Below are 18637 nucleotides of genomic sequence, written 5' to 3'. Positions count from 1 at the left end.
AGTCCTACTCCGATGGCAAGGATAGGACGGCTCTCCCCAACGTGGGTTGTACGTTGGACTCCATGTAGCTCACATGGTTTATGTTGGTTATAGGATCTCCCAGTGTGTGTGTATTTCCTTGTGTCTATGGTGAATGGTGAAGTGATTTGAAAGTGGAATTGTGAAAGTTATTCTTTCGAAAGATTTAAATAATATTTACATTATGAGAATTGATATTCTTGATGAACTGAAAGTGATTGACAAATTATATGATGACTCACATGTGTTATTGTACTTATTTCATCCTCTCATGATTATGATGATTTTCTTCGAGCTATGTGAGTCTTTCATACATCATGCATATTTCTTATAAATATTTATGATGATGATGTTTATACAACTGCATACACCCCCATATACTCGGTTCCTTTCCATGGTACTGACCCACATTTTCGGATGCGGGCTGCATTTTTTCGGAATGTAGGTTTAGGTGCTCAGTTCCAAGTTCGACAGTGATTCTTCGGGCACGCTGTTCTATATCCTCTGTTGTGGTGAGTCCTCATGTTCCGAGGACGTGATGTTTGATGTTGGTTTCACGGAATTGTTTATATTTGATAACTAAGTATGAGTCAGTTGGGGCATGTCTCAATGGCTCGCTGGTTTTATTGATTCTCTTAGAGGCTTGTCAGACTGGTATAGATGTTGGGAGTTGACTAATAAGTAGTATTTTGTTATCTTTCTGAAATTCTTTTATTCTTGGATGATGATTACTTTGTTGATATTTGAGGGTTATTTATAGAAACCCGTTGATTTGTGTTGAACTGAATGAAAATGGCTCAAAGGGTTAGATTGGGGCTACTCGTAGCCTCAAGCACCGTGTGACGCTTCGGGACCCGTTTTTCGGGGCGTTATAGAGATATAGGATGGCATGATCAAAGTCGATGATCACCACTTTAACTGATGTGGATGCGGTTGTCTCATCGTAAGAGCGGTGAGGGGTGAAAAGGGATCTCTCTTTTGTTCCTTTATCTGTTTCCTGCCAATCCTAGCTCGCTTCATCGGTTGAAGACTTTCTCTTAAAACGCATATCTCAGCATAGGTGAACAAGTAAAGTATACCCTTCACACATTCAGTCTGATCTTATCTGCGTAATTACTTGGACGATTTATATTTGAAAAAGGTTGACCTCCTCGCTTCTCTTGTGTTCATTAGTCTACGATCCGTTGCTTACTAAACCACCAAGAAATAGTCTACTTTGATATATTGCATCCTGAATTTTAGCTTAATTGTTGGATCCGTTGTTTTTAACTACACTTCGCACCTCTACTCTTTGTTGTGAAGATCATAACTCCACTAGCGCACAACCAGATGCTTTAACCCGCATTGAATGCCGGGCCGCAGACGGGAAGTGTGGTAGCCCTATGCCCAGGGAGCCTCTGGTAACGTAAAGTGAGGAGTTGAGCGGGTCTCCTTTGAAATTAATGCTGTAGATAGTACAGAGTAATAAACACACTTTCATACTTTCCCATATTTATATAATGTGGGATCTGTATGAACTTTGATAAGCCCATTAAAATTCGTAAAGTCAATTAGAAATTAGTTATTTCATATATTTTATTTCAAATATAATATGAAATAAGCTCATTTTAAAATTAATATTAAGACTAGTGATCTCTCATCCCTTACATCAAATTAATACTAAGATTAGTGATCTCTTACCCGTTACCTCAAACGAGCCCAATAGGTATGGATGAGTAATTTGGCATAGTTAGAGAGGAAGTTCCCTCACTTTTCCTTTTTCTTCACTGTCTCACTTAAGTAGCAAAAGAAAGCAGTACCGTAGCATTTAAATCTTCCACGTCAACCAAATTACTCCTGTCAATGGTGACAGTTCAATTCCCCATTTTCTACAGACTGAACACTTTGCTTATCCAATACTCTCGCATCATCGCTTTGCCATCAAAACCAGCTAACAAAAGCGGCATTTTGCTTTCCTACTGTACATAAGAAGAACTGGAGTCGTCAATACAAGAAACCCAGTCCAAGAACCGCATGGTAACGGTCAGATCCGATACCGATCACCATCAGCAGCTGAATTATTAGAGCATATACAGCAACAGGATAACCCACTTCCAATGGAACATGAGAAAATGGTGAAACGGAATAGGCAATACGGGGATTCAATGCCAGATAAGATCCATAGATATCGTGGAGTGATACTTGTGATTTCAGTTCCTGTTTTGCTTATTTGTTTTGTGCTTTTTGTAATGCCGAAGACTGATTCAATGGGGGGAGGTTCAGTTAATAGGAAGTTATCTCCGAAATTTGGATCCAGAAATTATGCGGTTGTTTTTGATGCGGGTAGTTCTGGTAGTAGGGTTCATGTTTTCTGCCTTGATCAGCATTTGGATCTTGTTCCTATTGGCAGTGACCTCGAGCTCTTCCTGCAGGTAATTTTGGATTTTGAGTAGGCGTTTGGCCATGTTTTTTTGGGGAAATAGAAGAAAATAGTTTCTGTTTTCCAAGTGAAAAATGATATTTCAATATTAGAGTTGTGTTTGGAGATGAAATAAATTGGAGTTGTTTGTTGAATTTTTGTGAGTAACTTTGAAGTGAAAAATTGGTCAAAACAACTTTCTGTTGTTTTTTTTTTTTTCAAATTCTTGAAAATTCTGGAATTCAAGTTGAGAAAGGGGAGCGTTGGAGTAAGTGGAATTCAAGCCATATGAACAGGAGGTCATGGCTTCAAGTTGTGGAAACAGCCTCTTGCAGAAATGTAAGGTGAGGCTCCATACAATATACCCTTGTGGTATGGCCCTTCTCTATACCCTCGCGCATAACAGCAACTTTAGTATACCAGGCTGCCCCTTTTCTGAAATTCAAGTTGAATTCCGGAATTTTATGCCAAACGTGTTTTTTGGAGTTCAGGTTTAGAAAAAAGTGAAAAATTTTCATGAGCAAATGACCCTTTAGACTTCTGGCCCTTATCAGTGGAAGATAATTTACTTGACAATTACCGAAACTCTAACTTCATTTATTGTTGTTTATCTTTACCACTCAATTGTATCATCAAGACATTATAGTTATAATCATATTCCTCATTGAACATTACAATATGCCACCTACTCTTATACACATCCAACATTGTTAATTAACATTTCCCAAGTTAAAACATTTCAACAATAAATGTTTCTCATAGAAAAAGACTCTCCATGCTGATTGTACCCTGTAAGTTCGTTGCAAATGAGTGCTCTATTGTGTTAAGGCTTTCTCTTGGCACCAAATGTTCATCAATGATTGGCTTTGGCACTACAGAAAAAACCAGGTTTGAGTGCATATCCTAGTGACCCTGCAGCCGCTGCAAATTCTCTCAAGTCACTTCTGGAGCAAGCAGAGGATGTAGTTCCAATGGAATTGCGCAGTAACACACCAGTCAGAGTTGGGGTGAGTGGATACAGTTATTAGAATTATTTGGTACGATTGAAATTTAGATTCTTTAGCCTGCTCAATGCTCAGTATACTGAATCATTATGTGGAGTCTGTCTAGGCAACTGCAGGTTTGAGGCAGTTGGGAGGTAATGCATCTGACAAGATTCTTCAAGCGGTAAAATTGATTACTTCCTTAGACCATCATTCGTAACAGGCTTTCTTCCACTTGGGCATGTCTTATATTAGAATTTTAAGTTTTCTTTTTCTAGTTTGGGTTTCTAAATAATTGGAATCACTAAATCTCATTTGAAGGTGAGGAATTTTCTAAAGAGCAAAAGCAGCCTCAAGTCAAAGGCAAGTTGGGTTACTGTTCTTGACGGGAGCCAGGAAGGTGCTTACCAATGGGTATGTTGTTTGAAATTCAACTTGTCCGGTTCTTCTTTGTACTTGGAATTACTATACCATTCGAAGTTAGAGGTGCTTGCTTAAGTCAAATTTGAGATACTTAGAGACTAGAGGGAAGCAGAGAAGTATAGCAGTGGTTTTGATATCATGTCAAGGATCCATTTTGTGGTATTTTATCTCGTGTGCTGTTGGTTAGTTAATTCCAGGTCGTTGTCTTTTTATGCTCAGAAGTAGGGTAAATAGAATGAAAGGAATGAATTCTGTTTTAGGTTCAAGGAGAGAATGACCAAAAGTTTAAAATGGCCACCATGCCAATCTTTCAGTATTACCAATTAACATCTTGAATCTGCCTTTGAAGAAGCTTCATATGAACAGCAACTCAAGTTGGAGTTGTCTAAGCAGAGAACAAGTACTCTATCTACATCCCAAATGCTTTCTTGTTGCATTCACATCGTATCCCTATAATTTCCACAGAAGTATTTCGGTCTCATTCAAGCCTTTAGGCCATGTTAGGGACACTAGATCAGATTGTGAAAATAACTGATTCCATCTGAAAGATGAGATTTTTGTCCTACAAGTAGAATAAAAGGAGCTTTATTGTGTGCTAAATTCAGTATAACCTATCCCTTCCATGGGGTGGGGATAAGAGGTTGAGCTTGTAAGTTTATTGGATAACTTATCCCATCCTAAAGATAGGATGAGGGGAAGAGCTTTAAGTTTATCCTTATTCCTATCCTATACTGTTTGAAAGAAAAGGTAGAATAAGCAAATTGGTGATTGCCCTATTTTTTCCTATATATTGAACGTTGTTGTGGATTATGTGGATTAATACCTTTTTTAATAAGTTATCATCTTATTTCTAGAACCAGTTTGGCCATGATAATTATTCACTTTATTTCAAAATCAGTGTTTGACCATGAAAATTTCAACTCCAACTTGAAGTTGGATTCCAAATTTGAAAAACACCTTATAACCTGTTTCTTGACTCCATCTTCATAATTCGAAATAAAGTGTTCTCTTCTCGCCATTGCAAAACGTATTACCAAACGCAGCTCATCCAAACATAGCTCTTCTTTGACTCCAACTTCATAAATTTCAAATAAAGTGAAAAATTTTGGAATCTATGGTCAAATGCCTACCTAATCAAAAAGCTTTGCGGTAAGAAAGTGTTGCCATCTTGATTTAAATCTAACAAATCTAGCTCAAAAAGAGCTCAACAGATTGTCAAAAATCATTTCTATTAGTTACATCTTGTTCTTTTATTCAACAAAATATTTGGGTTATAATTATAATCTTGAAACAAAAACCTACCGTGACACTTCCCAGTATTTCAACCAAAAAACCGTTTTAAGGATCACCTTTGTGCCTACCCATTTTGTTTTGAGGGCTTGAGGTAAAAGCATAAGTTTGAATAGGCACTTGACATTGTGCTGAGGCTTGGTTTTAGATGACTAGAGGAAGAGAAACAGAAATGATTGCTTATGATAAGCAGTTGAATATGTTGTGTACCTAAAATAAGTACATAAAAGTGTTATCTTTCTAATAATTTCAGTTTTTACATATTCCAATATTTTAATCAAGTAGACAGAGTTATTTTTGTGAACTCTTCGTGTTTTCGTTATCAAAGAAGTTCACTACAATATGTCAGCTAAATATTCCAAGTACGTGACACAACAAAAGGAATCCTTTAGTGAACGTGTTGTGAACCTGTAATAAACAAATAAAAAGCGTCTCCTCTATAAAAGTTATGCTTTTCGCTGAGGCAGTTTACATAATTTAACATGATAAAAGTAAATCACATGGATCTTGATCTTGCTTGTGACAGGAGGTTGTTAAAAGGAAAGGAAAGAAAAACCGTAAGTCTACAAGCTGTAACAGTAGAAAAATGCAGCTAAATGCAGCTGTAAATTGCTACCAGAAAACTGCAGAGAAAGAAGGATAAGGCAGAAGGTTTTGAGTTCTATTTCACTTTGCTAGATTCTGCTTTTAGATGCTTCTTGATACATACATATATATATCTATGTGTGTGTGTGTGTGTAGTGTGTTTGAGGATTTACAAACCACAAAATAAACAAAAATATATCACACTAAACTAAGTACATAAGTGGCTCACTAACCACCACTTATTTTAAACCAAAAAGACTTGTCTATAAAGATATCTACTATTCAGAAGTTTTTAGAAAAATCTTAATTTCCTAACACTCCTTAAGATTTTTCGCTAAAACTCCGTGCAACATCCTTTGAAACTCAAACTTGTTTGTTGGAAGAGCCTTGGTTTGAATATCAACTTGTTGTTCTTCACTTTGCAATTCACTAGCTTAACTTTGCAATCCTTCTCAGCATCTCATAAAGCATGAAATTTGGTTGATATGCTTCGTTCTTCCATGTTGCATCGGATTTTCAGCAATAGCAATGGCTGATTTATTGTCCACATAGATCGCTGCTGGTTCTTTTGGCAAAAGGTTCAATTCAAGCAAGATCTTTCTTAGCCAAATTCCTTGATTTGTAGCATATGCAACAACCACATACTCGGCTTCCACTGAAGACTGAGCTACAATATCTTGCTTTTTTGTGCTCTAAGAAAAAATGCATGAACCAAATGAAAAAAAGTAACCAGATGTACTTTTGTAATTGGCCAAGCATCCACCCCAATTACTATCTGAATAGAAAATAAGAGCTCCATTCTCCACACTTCTATACCAAATTTCATAATCAATTGTCCCTCTAATGTCAGTTTCAAAAATAAAAAATTGTCCCTCTAATGTACTTCAATACCTCTTTTAGCAGCTCCAAAATGCGTAGTGCCGGTTCTTTGCATATATCGGGACAATAAACTAGCAGCAAACATTACGTCTAGCCTCGTAGCAATTAGATACAACAAGCTTGTAATAAGACTTCTATAAAGTTTGGATCTGCCCTCTCTTCTCCAACATCTTTCATTAACTTTTCATTCACAACAAGTGGAGTTGCAACAGGTTCGCACTTGTCAAGCTTGAACTTTTTTAAGAGATTTACGGCATACCTCTTTTGGGACAAGAAAATTCCTTCAGAAGATTGAGAAATCTCCATTCCCAGGAAAAACTTCATCTCTCCTAGATCAGACATCTCAAAAACCTTTAACATCGCATTTTTAACTTCTTGAACCACATGAGAATTTTCACCTGTGATCATCAAATCGTCAACATAAATGGATATCACAATGAACCTTACATTAACTTGCCTTTGCCTTTTGAAGTACAAAGAGGCTCATTTAGGCTTCTGTCAAAGCCTTGAGACAGCAAATAAGTATCCGGCCTACTATACCAAGCTCTCGGAGCTTGTTTAAGACCGTAGAGAGATTTTTTAAGTTTATACACCTTGTCTTCTTCACCCACAATAGTAAAGCCTTCAGGTTGTTCAACATAAATGTCTTCTTCAAGCAATCCATTTAGAAATGCAGATTTGACGTCTAAATGGTAGACTCTTCACTTGTATTGTGTTGTAAGTGCGACTAGAAATCTTAGTGTTTCACGCCTTGCAACAGGAGCAAATGTATCTCCAAAGTCCACTCCAAGTTGCTAAGAATGACCTTTAACTATGAGTCCAGCTTTATGCTTGAAGATGGAGCCATCTAGATTGAATTTTGTTTTCTACACCCGTTTGATACCGATGACGTTCTTCTTTTCTGGCCTATCAACCAGCTCCTAAGTATCATTTTTATTAATCGTGGCAAGCTCCTCGTCCATTGCAGAAATCCAAACTTCCTGCCTTGCTGCTTCTTTAAAGAAAGATGGTTCGACAAGAGCAAAGTTGCATTGCTCATAAACTTCAGCTAGTAATCTATCTTCAAGACAGGAGAATCTGCGTTAAGTTCAACATTTGAACTGTGCTTTGTTCCAACAATAGGACTAGAGGAAGTATCACTCTTCTACGGATTTGGAGCTGCAAATGAAGTACTCCCAGCTTGATTCTTTACAACAAAATCCCCATCCCAATCATAATGGCTAGACTCGTGATAAGCATCTTCTTGGTACTAACATTATACACTCTGTACCCTTTTGCAATTGTTCTATAGCCCAACAAAATACAGAGTTTTGCCTTGTCCAATTTGCCTCTTTTAGCATATGGAACATGTGCATAACGCACCGAACCAAATACTTTCAAGTGTCTCGCAGATGGCTTTATACCCTTCCATGCTTCAAATGGCGTCATGTCTTGGAGGGCTCTAGTTGGTAATCTTTTTAGCACTGCCTTAGCCCAAAAATATTTAGGTATCTTCCTTTCTGCCAATATGCATCTCGCCATCTCTATCACTGTTCTATTCATTTTCTCACAAACCCTGTTCTGTTCTAGAGTGTAGCTCACAGTGAATTGTTGTTGAAGACCCCAATCTTTACAATACTTGTTGAACTGGTGCGAAGTATATTCAATCCTGTTATCTGACACTGTTCTATTCTTTCTCTCACAAACCCTGTTCTGTTCTAAAGTGTAGCTCACGGTGAATTGTTGTTGAATACCCAAATCTTTACAATACTTGTTGAACTGGTGCAAAGTATATTCAATTCTGTTATCTAACTTGATATACTTCTACCGGCAGCCAGTCTCCCTTTCTATCATAGCCTTGAAATCTTTGAAAATAGAAAACACCTAAACTTTTCTACTTAGAAAATAGACCCATGTTATTCGAGTTGAATCATCTACAAAGAAAATAAAGTATTTATTTCCACTCATGGAAGTCGTCCTCATTGGTCCACATATATATGTATGAACCAACTCTAGCTTTTCCTTCGCCCTTTAAAGACTCCCTTTTAGGAAAGGATCGTCTATGCAATTTACCAAATTGACATGAATCACAAACATCTCGGCACATTTCAATTTTGGGTACATCAAGCACCATACCCTTTGATTGCATAATACATCAATAAACTAAGGTTGTAATGACCGAACCTTTTGTGCCAGAGCCAAGTATCACTGAATTCATCTTTGAAAGAGCAACTTCCAACAAAATAACATGAAATCGAAAGGGATTGTCAGTCATGCTAATTATAGCTACTTCACATCCTTTAGGATCACAAATGACACATTTTTTGTCTATAAAGAATATCGTTAATGATTTTCATACCTTTGCGAATAGGAAAGTTTACTGACCTTCTACCTTGAGCTTGCACAAATGCACCTTTTCTAAGCTTCAATTTAGTTCTATCAGATTTGTCCAAGCTGACAAACAAATTATTAGCAATCGCCATGTGCTTTGTGCACGTGCTATCGACATTCCAATTACACCGATCAACATGTGATGTATGTGAGGCCATGAATACCTCCTTTGATTTTCCAACTTGGTGATCTTCTGCGAAATTTACCCATTAGGTAGACTGACTACTTTGATTTTTCTTTTGCCTATAATACCTCTTAATGTGTCCATACTTCTTACAATATCTACATTGAATAGGAGATTTCTTTGACTTCTGCTAACAATTCCTCTCCAAGTGGTTTATTTCTTACAAATACCACGAGGTGGAAATTTTCCTTTTCTTGACGAATCACCTTGGTTTCCACCAGATTTTACCTCTCCAGAGTTATCTAACGATACTTTTCTGCCTTTCTTTTGTTGCTTGAATTTGTGCCTTACTTGAAAGGCATCTTCTACTGTCCCTTCACTTCTAATAGTTACCCGTTGCTCTTGAACTTGCAATTTGGATATCAGTTCAGTGATTGTAAGAGTAGTCAAGTCACAAGACACTTGAATAATTGAGTTTTTTGATGTTTTTGATTCAAACTTGTCCGGAAGGCTGTTCAAGATCTTCTCTACAACTTCTTGATCTGGAAATTCTTCACCAAGTATTCTTATCTGGTTCACAACCTCCATTAGCTGGAGGAGTATTCTTTCACACTATCCGAATCCTTCATCTTCAAAAGTTCAAACTCCCTCTTCAAAGTTAAGAGCTTAATAGACTTCACTTTGTTACTGCCTTCAAACTCCTCCTTTAACTTATCCCAGGTCTCTTCGTCTGTTTCACAGGCCATAATTCTCGTAAACTTCACTTTCGTGAGACTTGAATAAATACAAGTGGGAGCTCTTGGAGATCTAGTCACCAACTCATCATACTTTTTAATTTCATTGGGAGTTGCATTGTCTCTCAATGTCTGGACAGCAAGTTCTCTCACTCTCTCACTCAACAACATCCCATAAGTTGAGAGCCTTCAAATAAGCCTTCATCTTGATAAGCCCAAATATGATAATTCTCCCTGGTAAAAATCGGAGGACCTATCATTTGCTGATTTTCTGGTGCCATGTCTTTCCAGCAACTAGATTCAAGAAAAACCAGATATTTGATGAGCTAATCAACAATATTTGGTTCAGATCTCTTTAAAAATAAGCTATGCTTTGATACCATGTTAAAAGGAAAGGAAAGAAGAGCCGTAAGTCTACAAGCTGTAACAGTAGAAAAATGTAGTTGTAAATTGCTACCAAAAAACTGCAGAGAAAGAAGGATAAGGAAGAAGGTTTTGAGTTCTATTTCACTTTGCTAGATTCTGCTTTTAGATGCTTCTTGATACATATATATATTATATATACACACACACACACATACATATATACATATATATATACATATATACATATAGATAGAGAGAGAGTGTGTGAGGGTTTACAAACCACAAAATAAGCAAAAATATCTCACACTAAACTAAGTACATATGTGCCTCACTAACCACCACTCATTTTAAACCAAAAAGACTGGTCTACTACAAATATATCTACTTTCTAGGAGTTTCTAGAGAAATCTTAATTTCCTACCAGAGACTTGGTTAGATAAAGAAGTGCATGCTACCTTACACATGATTGGAGGTTATTTAACATTTTCTATCCTATTAGTTTGGCTTCTTGTGTTGATGATTTTGGGGCAAATTAAGAAGCATCCTTCTCTTTGTTCTTTCTTAGCTTGATTCTGCCTGCTCTTCAAATAAATGTCCGATGTGTCATTTTACCTACTAACATATTCCTATGAATCAGAAATGTAAAAGGTATATGGCTTGCATGATTCAGACTCTAGGTCATTACTGTATCTTTTTAGACAATGATTTTCTTTCTTTAATTCATAATCTACATTTCAAGCAGGATGTGCTTTATCCAACATTTGTTGTGCTAAAGTAAGTGTAGCTTGTTACCAAATTCAATTCATTCTTTTTAATGATTCCCTCTCTCTAATAGTGAAATCTAGTTTGTCCTATTCAGTAATGGTGAAAAATTGGGGAATTCATTAGGAAATATTGAAGCTTTCCTTTTTCTCTCTTTTTCCTTTTCCCTTTTTGATGACCAGTGGTAATCTTATAGATACTAAAAACAGAACTAAGCTAGTACCAGATATATAATGAGGCTTGCTTTACTAGTAAAACTGTTTTTTAATTTAAGATCATTGCATATGTAGATAGATAGGAAGGTCTGGAGGACGCAAATTAGGGCAGAGGACTAGGGCCAGGTTGGGTCGCTAGTGTAGGGAAGTACTTGGTGGGGGTTTTATTCCTGTTATGATTCCGTGTTCCATGTTTTATTACGAATCTGTGTGCTTTCCGCTGTTTTATATTACTTATGGGTGCCGTATTTATGTTATGTAATCTTGTTCTGTGCTGTACTATGTGTTTGTGTGGTATCTCGTGCCTTGAGCCGGGAGTCTATCGGAAACAGCCTTTCTACTTCTTTAGAGGTAGAGGTATGGACTGCGTACATCTTACCCCCCCAGACCCCACTAGGTGGGAATACACTGGGTTTGTTGTTGCATATGTAGATAGAACTGATCACATTTGTATTAGCTTTTCTTGGTCTTTAACCCAACCATATGGATTATATAATGTGTCTTACTTTGTGCTCATAAACGGACGGTGGGATACACTAGACAACCAATTAATACAGTTGGCTGAATTTGTATTACAAATGTATGTGTAGGTCACCATCAATTATTTGCTAGGGAATTTGGGTAGGAAATATTCTGATACTGTTGGAGTGGTTGATCTTGGAGGTGGCTCAGTACAAATGGCATATGCCATCTCAGAGTCAGATGCTCAAAAGGCTCCAAAGCTGTCAGATGGAGAGGATACGTACGTGCAAGCAATGTATCTCAAGGGGGCAAAATATTACCTCTATGTTCACAGGTCTGTCTCATCCTATATAAAGATGTATATGATCTCAGAAAATGTCAGGGTACCCAGTTGGCACTTCTTAAATTTATCTTGAATACCTGGTTCGACTTATTGGCATTTCACTTGTTATCTGGACTTTTAGTATTCCTTGTGTTTCCTCACCCTTTTATTGCTCATATTTAATGTGATTTATCCGTCTTGTTTGCAGTTATTTGCACTATGGATTGCTAGCAGCTCGAGCTGAGATTCTGAAGGTGACTAAGGAATCTGGCAGTCCTTGCATCTTGACAGGGCATCATGGTATTTACTATTTCTCTCAATGCGACTATATTCTGTTCCATGATTGCATCTTTTGGTGTGATGGTCTTTTTCAAAGCGTCACTTACCTCCCTCTCTTTCTCAATGAACAAGTAAGAGAAAACCCTTTCTCTTAACAATCCACAAAAACAGTAAGAGAAAATCTCCCCTTCTCTTTGTGAAGTTTCAACTTTTGTTTGCCCCAACAATCAAGGTTGACCTTAAATGTTTAGTTACTATTAAAGCAAGTCACTCATCTTTATTGCCAAGCAATTCAAAAATTTGCCGGAACTTGTGTCATCATGTGCAGATCATGTGAAATTTCACCCCTCCATGTCTGAAAATGTTTGAAATACATATGGACGAAGAAAAGAAGAGGTTTTCTAGTTAAATAGAACATAATTAGAATTTAATGGAATTTTCATGAAAGGAGTCAAATGTGTTAGTCATCTGGTAAGTTGTAGAAAGTAGGATCACCGAATACCTTAATTTACAAAAAGCCTGTGACTCCTGTTGGTCCTGGAATTATTTCATTAACTATATTTTCCTATATAAGTAAATTTATCTTGACAATGTTTTCTCTGCTAGGGTCCTACAAGTATGGAGGAAAGGTTTACCCAGCATCAGCTATGTCTCAGGGTTCAAGCGTAACAAATTGTAGGTTGGTAGCCCTGAAGGCTCTGAAAGTTAATGAATCAACATGCACCCACATGAAATGCACCTTTGATGGGGTGTGGAATGGTGGAGGTGGAGATGGTCAGAAGAATATGTTTGTTGCCTCATTTTTCTTTGACAGAGCTGCTGAGGTACGAGTGCCACTGAGTTAGATGCTTACCAAAATTTGATGGGCTTACAATGGTACCTTTTGCTGTTGTTCCAAGAAAGCATAAAATCGCTGCTTTTCTATGGTTTTGCAACTAATATAACTGTCTTGTGGGCACAGGTTGGTTTTATTGATCCAAATGTAGCTGTTGCTAGAGTTCGTCCAATTGATTTTGAGAGTGCAGCTAGACGTGCTTGTGATACTAGACTTGATGATGCCAAAGCTACATTTCCTCGTGTGGTCCCAGACAACTTGCCATACTTGTGCATGGATCTTGTTTACCAGTACACTCTACTTGTAGATGGATTTGGTTAGATTCCTCCTTCAGGAAATACACAAATTATATATTGTTTTTAGTATGTTACAGTTAGTCATTGAATACTTTATTGATCAGGACTTGATGCTCGACAAGAAATGACATTGGTGAAAAAGGTGAAATACAAGAATTCCTTGGTTGAAGCAGCATGGCCATTAGGTAGTGCCATTGAAGTTGCATCATCAATGAATTAACTTGGAAGATTAAAATATCCAGTTTTGCTTTTTATTAGCTTGTGGTTATCAACTATCAGCTGTCTCTGACCTGCAACTGGGTTCATCATGCTCAAGAAGATCATCCTTGCTGTATAGTTGGATGCCTGGTCCAAGCAAGTCACGATTGTTTCCCCTTTTATTCATAGGGGCTAGTTGGTTAAGAATAATGATGACACATCTATTTGTGATTATATCATAGGAGACAGATTTGTTTCAAGATATGATAGATTGATCTATTTACGGTCATTTTTGTACAACATAAAATGCTCATCCTTCACCCGTCTATGTCCATGAGTGGAAATCATAAACCTAGTAGCAAACCTGATGGTGATTTCGACGTTAGAAAATGTTGAATTGACTCTCTTGAAAATATCCAATGAGACTAAATACGTACATAGAATAGCAATCTACTAAATCAACTTCCTCAGTTGGTCTTTATCTACCACTAGTTTTTTTGAATCCATGCAGATGTGTTGCCAATATTAAAGAAAACTGCATGCAGAATCTTTATTAGTTCACTATTTTCATATCTTGTTTTAAAAGGTTCTCATCTCAGTTTATGTCTTATCTTTCTATTTTCTAAATTGAACAGCATTTTCAAAGGTGATTTAAAAAGATGCCAATCAGTCCAAGATATTAACATATTTGCCCTTGTATTCTTAGAAGTGGGTCATATTAACTCTTCATGTTTTTTGGTTATACTTGCTGATGCTTTAACCAAATCATGAACGAACAAAAATGCATAAATGAAAAGAAAGAAGAAGAGATATGAGAAGGAATAATTGGCAACTAAAAGTTGTATCAAATCCTAAAACCTTCAATTATGATTCCTAAACAAGCACCTAATCAAGATAAATAGATTGACACAAGAAAAGAAAATCAAAACGCAACCTAAGGTATATTAAACCTTAAAGACCTCGTTCAATTAATCTGAATCAAGCAGCCTAAGTTATATTAAACCTTAAAGACCTCGTTCGATTAATCTGAATCAAGCGTCAAATCTCTTACGAAGACCTAAAGAAAATTGAACCTCATTGCAATTTCTAACAAGGTTCACCGAAAGCTTTACCAAAACTCTCAATTCTCCCACAAGAGAAACAATATTCATCAATAATCAAAAACTAAGCTAATGAGATAACTAAGACATCTATTTATAGTTTGCCTTTTACAAACATAGCCTGACCTTTCACTAGGCGATCTCATGCTCCCTTTGCCAAAAAGTGCTTGGATCGCTAAAGTTGGTGTGGGCATAGCTTTTATTTTCTGTGGCCTCTTGATCGCCAAGCTATCCTCCACACATGGTATTGCTCAATTGGGAGCTTCGTCCAAGCACGCATATTCTCCAGCTTCATGTTTTCCTTCCAAGCACCCACTAAGCCTCCCAAATCGTGAATTGATGACAAGTCCACCAACTCCGTAGTTCGACCTCGTGTGTATAGCTTTGATGAACCTCAGTTTGCTTCATTCTTCCCTCCTTGAAAAGGGTTTGTCCTCGAATCCAAACCACGCACAATTGTAGGAAATACAAGAAATAACAATAACCTCATGGTATGAGGATTAGCGTTAGCAATATTAATTTATCACCATGCCAAGGATGCACCTCACTTAACATATAAGTAAGTATCAAAATAATCAATAAAGAATTTGTAATCCGTTCCCACAAAGTAAAAGATACTTGGCTACTCAAGAGGCTTTGACAAAGGGGTAAACAAAAGGAATCGTGGTAATTAGGCAACCATACATGTAAACCCTCATTGGTTCTACATTTCAACAAGTAAAAATCCCCCTTTAAGTCAAGAATCACATTATAATCCCCATAACTAAGTGTGATGTCATAAATAAGGTCAACTCAAGTTAAGACTCCACCCATTGAACTAGATATTTTCAAGAATGGGCTACTCCCAAATCATCACCGGGGGCAAATACAAAGGTATCACCACCCATAAATTTGTAAACATATTTAAGCTCACAATGAAATCAAGTAATAACACCAAGAAAATCTCCCATTAAAAGAAAGTATTACTACTATGCTCACCACATACCAATGATACCTCTTTGGCTCTAGAAAGCCCAATGATAAGTATGAGTCACGAATACATACCTTCCTTGAAGAAAATATAAGAAGTGACTTCATACCAAATCGTTGCTCCATGAGATATCCTCCAATGACAAATCTCCTCATGGCTCCTCCCTTAGTAAGATTCTATAAACAAGTTAATCGAACGACTAATTTCCTCATGAGAGAGTTTCATGTTTATGCTCATTGTTCCTATGCCAAGATTCAAGTAGCATCATTCCACCCTTTAGGTTAAAAACTTTAGTATAGTACAAACCAAGAGAATGCTCATTTACTTCCATATTGCTCTCTTTCTTTAAAGAGCACTCTTCTTTGTTAGAAAGATTTTTCGTACACAACTTTGGCGCATAAAGTGGATTACAAATCTCAAAAAATAATTTCCATCACAAGGAAGGATGCCAAAAACCCAACCAAATCTTGCTTGTCGTCTTGACCAAGCATCAAGTGGCATGTACGATAATCACCACATTTCAAAAGATCAGTGTGGTCAAATGGAAAGAATGTCCATAACTATGTTTCCAAGTAGCACACATTTTTCCCAATGGTACTTCTACCACAACAAAATATACTCTTTATATAAGCATAAGTACTATCATGGGAAAATAGAAAGTAAAGAAATATGTCACGCAAATTGACTTCATCCAAGGTGTCCTCAAGGGCATGTTCGCTACTATACTTAAGAACATTATTAAGAGTATTCTCAAGAATTGGAACACACAAATAAGAAGAAAGAATTGGAGAACAATGACTACCTTCCATTCCAACATGATCTTTCGCCATAAGAGTACTCTCATCTTTCATGAAGAGATTTTCATCTTTGTAAGGAATTCTTCACACCATAGTGGGTTATTATATATGTTATAGCCCTCAAGAAGATCTACATCACCATCATGGTCCACACCGCTAGGTACTTCACTAGGAGTGCTCAGCCATCTTCAAATAAAATATTATACTCAAAGAGAGAATGATCAGTCCAAGAAGGAGAATTAAACATGTAATTTCACTCTCAAGAAGTCAAATATCATTTTTCAAATTAAATTTTGAAGCACATGATCTCTCAGAGAAAAATAAGTAATAGGATCTTCAATAAAATATATGATCAAAGAGTCACTCCTATTCAATTGATCAACCATTTGAGGCTCATTAATCACATCACAAACATCCTCAACTAATGGATTACAACTATAAGCAACTCGATCAACACAATTATAACAAGATAATGTACCATCATTCAAAATACAAGTATCAACACGAGGTAGACACAAAATGATCTTGACTAGAATAATCAGTTTAGTCATATATAGGATCAATTGGTGCATCCACACTCTCAATATGCACATTATAAACACATGGTAGGGAGTCATTATGCTCATATAAATATAGGTTATAGCTCACCCACTTTGTTTCTTAGAGAATTCTTAAGTGTCAAGTTTAACTATTTTACCTTGAAGCTCACAAGAAGGATTTTCCTTACCTTGATCCAAAGCTATAACTTTTAAGATATAAGAAGCTATCTTATCCATTACATCCGTAGATGTAGACTCATTGTTGGAGACTTGTGTTCCTTTATTGTTCATATTTGTACCTATACAAGAGAATCCTTGAAAGAGAAGGACAAGTAAAAAGGTTAGATGGTTTTTGTGGAGACCCCCTTACTTCACTCCTTACATCCTCTCTTTTTCCCATTCTTGGGTTTCCACTTTTCTCTCCCTTACACTTCTTAATATCTTATCTTTCATTTTTATTAGAAGGAACACTAAGAATTCCTTCTGAGTAAGCTTGTTACTTTTTTGAGAAGTGCCTTTTATTTTTTTATACCCTTTTCCATTAGGCATGGGGTAATTACCTCAAGTTTTCATTAAATGTTTTACAAGCGCCAAATGGATTTGCTTTATTTAAGTTGGAATAATCCTTCCAATTATTGGAAAGTCATTGTTCAAAGGACCAAAAGCTATTTTAAACTTGCTTTCGTCTAAGTAGTAGTAGCTACCGAAGAGTTTATCCATCATGGGTTCCCAAGCTTCATACTTTTCTGTACTAGCTTTCATGAACAGGGTAACACCTTTCAAATCGGGATCATGATCCCCATTAATGGTAGATAGAAAGAGATGATTTTCCCATTGATCCATGACATACTTGGACGACTTTTTCTCATTTGAATTTTTTTGCCTTTGAAACCAATCCACTCCCAAACACAAGTGGCAAAAGTCCATCAAAAGTACATCATACCAAACCTCTTCATAGTAACCATTACATGTGAAGGATACCTTTACATACCTCCATAACCCTATATCCATCCATGGTATATGATTATCGATTTACTGATTAAGGTATCCTCAAGTAGCCTATCATAGATGGAGAAATATAGGCTTCATAGCAACAATTATCGAGGACAAGATCAAACCCTGAAGGTCCACAAATATCAATATTTATTTTAAGAGATTGTCCTCTCGGGTCCACATTATAAACCTTTGTGTATCCTTCTGATATATATTTAACTCTCATAAGTTTCTTAATAAGCACCATATTGGAAGTGCGTAATCACCATGAACCCTAATACATCTCACCACAAATTCCATCTAATTAAACATAAGCCCTTGAAAGTATTTCATTGCATACATGGATTTCTCAAATCTAGTCAACTTATGGTTTTGAAAAACTCGATCAGATTTCCATTCCCAATTAAGATAGGCCTGTATATCACATTCAACTTTGAATATAGGAATAGAGAACTTGATGGCATTAAAACCCCTATTATGCTCCTTATACCCACCTTGATTTTTGTATCTCGATATTTGTGAATTGGAATGAGAAGTATAAGATGTAGTGTCCCTAAATATTAGAGATGCACACTCTCTTTCTAGTAGACCAAAATTTTCTTTGAATCTATTTTAGACTTTGAATAGATAAACCAGTTGGAACAAAAAATTTTCTACATAGTTCGACTCAGGCCACAAGTTATTTTAACTGCCATTGAC

At 36.6% G+C, this 18637-nt stretch overlaps 1 protein-coding gene across 1 annotated transcript; it reads left to right on the top strand.

Moving 5' to 3' along the window:
- The first annotated feature begins 1633 nt into the window (after nt 1–1633).
- On the top strand, nt 1634–13867 carry LOC107846688 (apyrase 1). Its single transcript, XM_016691000.2, has 9 exons — nt 1634–2429; nt 3295–3423; nt 3527–3583; nt 3721–3813; nt 11738–11943; nt 12140–12231; nt 12817–13034; nt 13172–13361; nt 13446–13867. The coding sequence occupies exons 1-9, from the start codon at nt 2115–2117 to the stop codon at nt 13559–13561; spliced, it is 1416 nt and encodes a 471-aa protein (XP_016546486.1). The 5' UTR covers nt 1634–2114; the 3' UTR covers nt 13562–13867.
- The last annotated feature ends 4770 nt before the right edge of the window (nt 13868–18637 follow it).

This window comes from Capsicum annuum, chromosome 8, assembly GCF_002878395.1.
Source record: "Capsicum annuum cultivar UCD-10X-F1 chromosome 8, UCD10Xv1.1, whole genome shotgun sequence".
In the NCBI taxonomy this organism is placed as follows: Eukaryota; Viridiplantae; Streptophyta; class Magnoliopsida; order Solanales; family Solanaceae; genus Capsicum; species Capsicum annuum.
This window is presented reverse-complemented; position numbering and strand designations above follow the sequence as displayed.

Coding starts and splice junctions, on each gene's coding strand:
- LOC107846688 (XM_016691000.2), top strand. CDS start 2,115: ATGGAACATGAGAAAATGGTGAAACGGAATAGGCAATACGGGGATTCA. Junction 3,584..3,720: donor CTGACAAGATTCTTCAAGCG/GTAAAATTGATT, acceptor TCTCATTTGAAG/GTGAGGAATTTTCTAAAGAG. Junction 13,362..13,445: donor TCTACTTGTAGATGGATTTG/GTTAGATTCCTC, acceptor TTTATTGATCAG/GACTTGATGCTCGACAAGAA.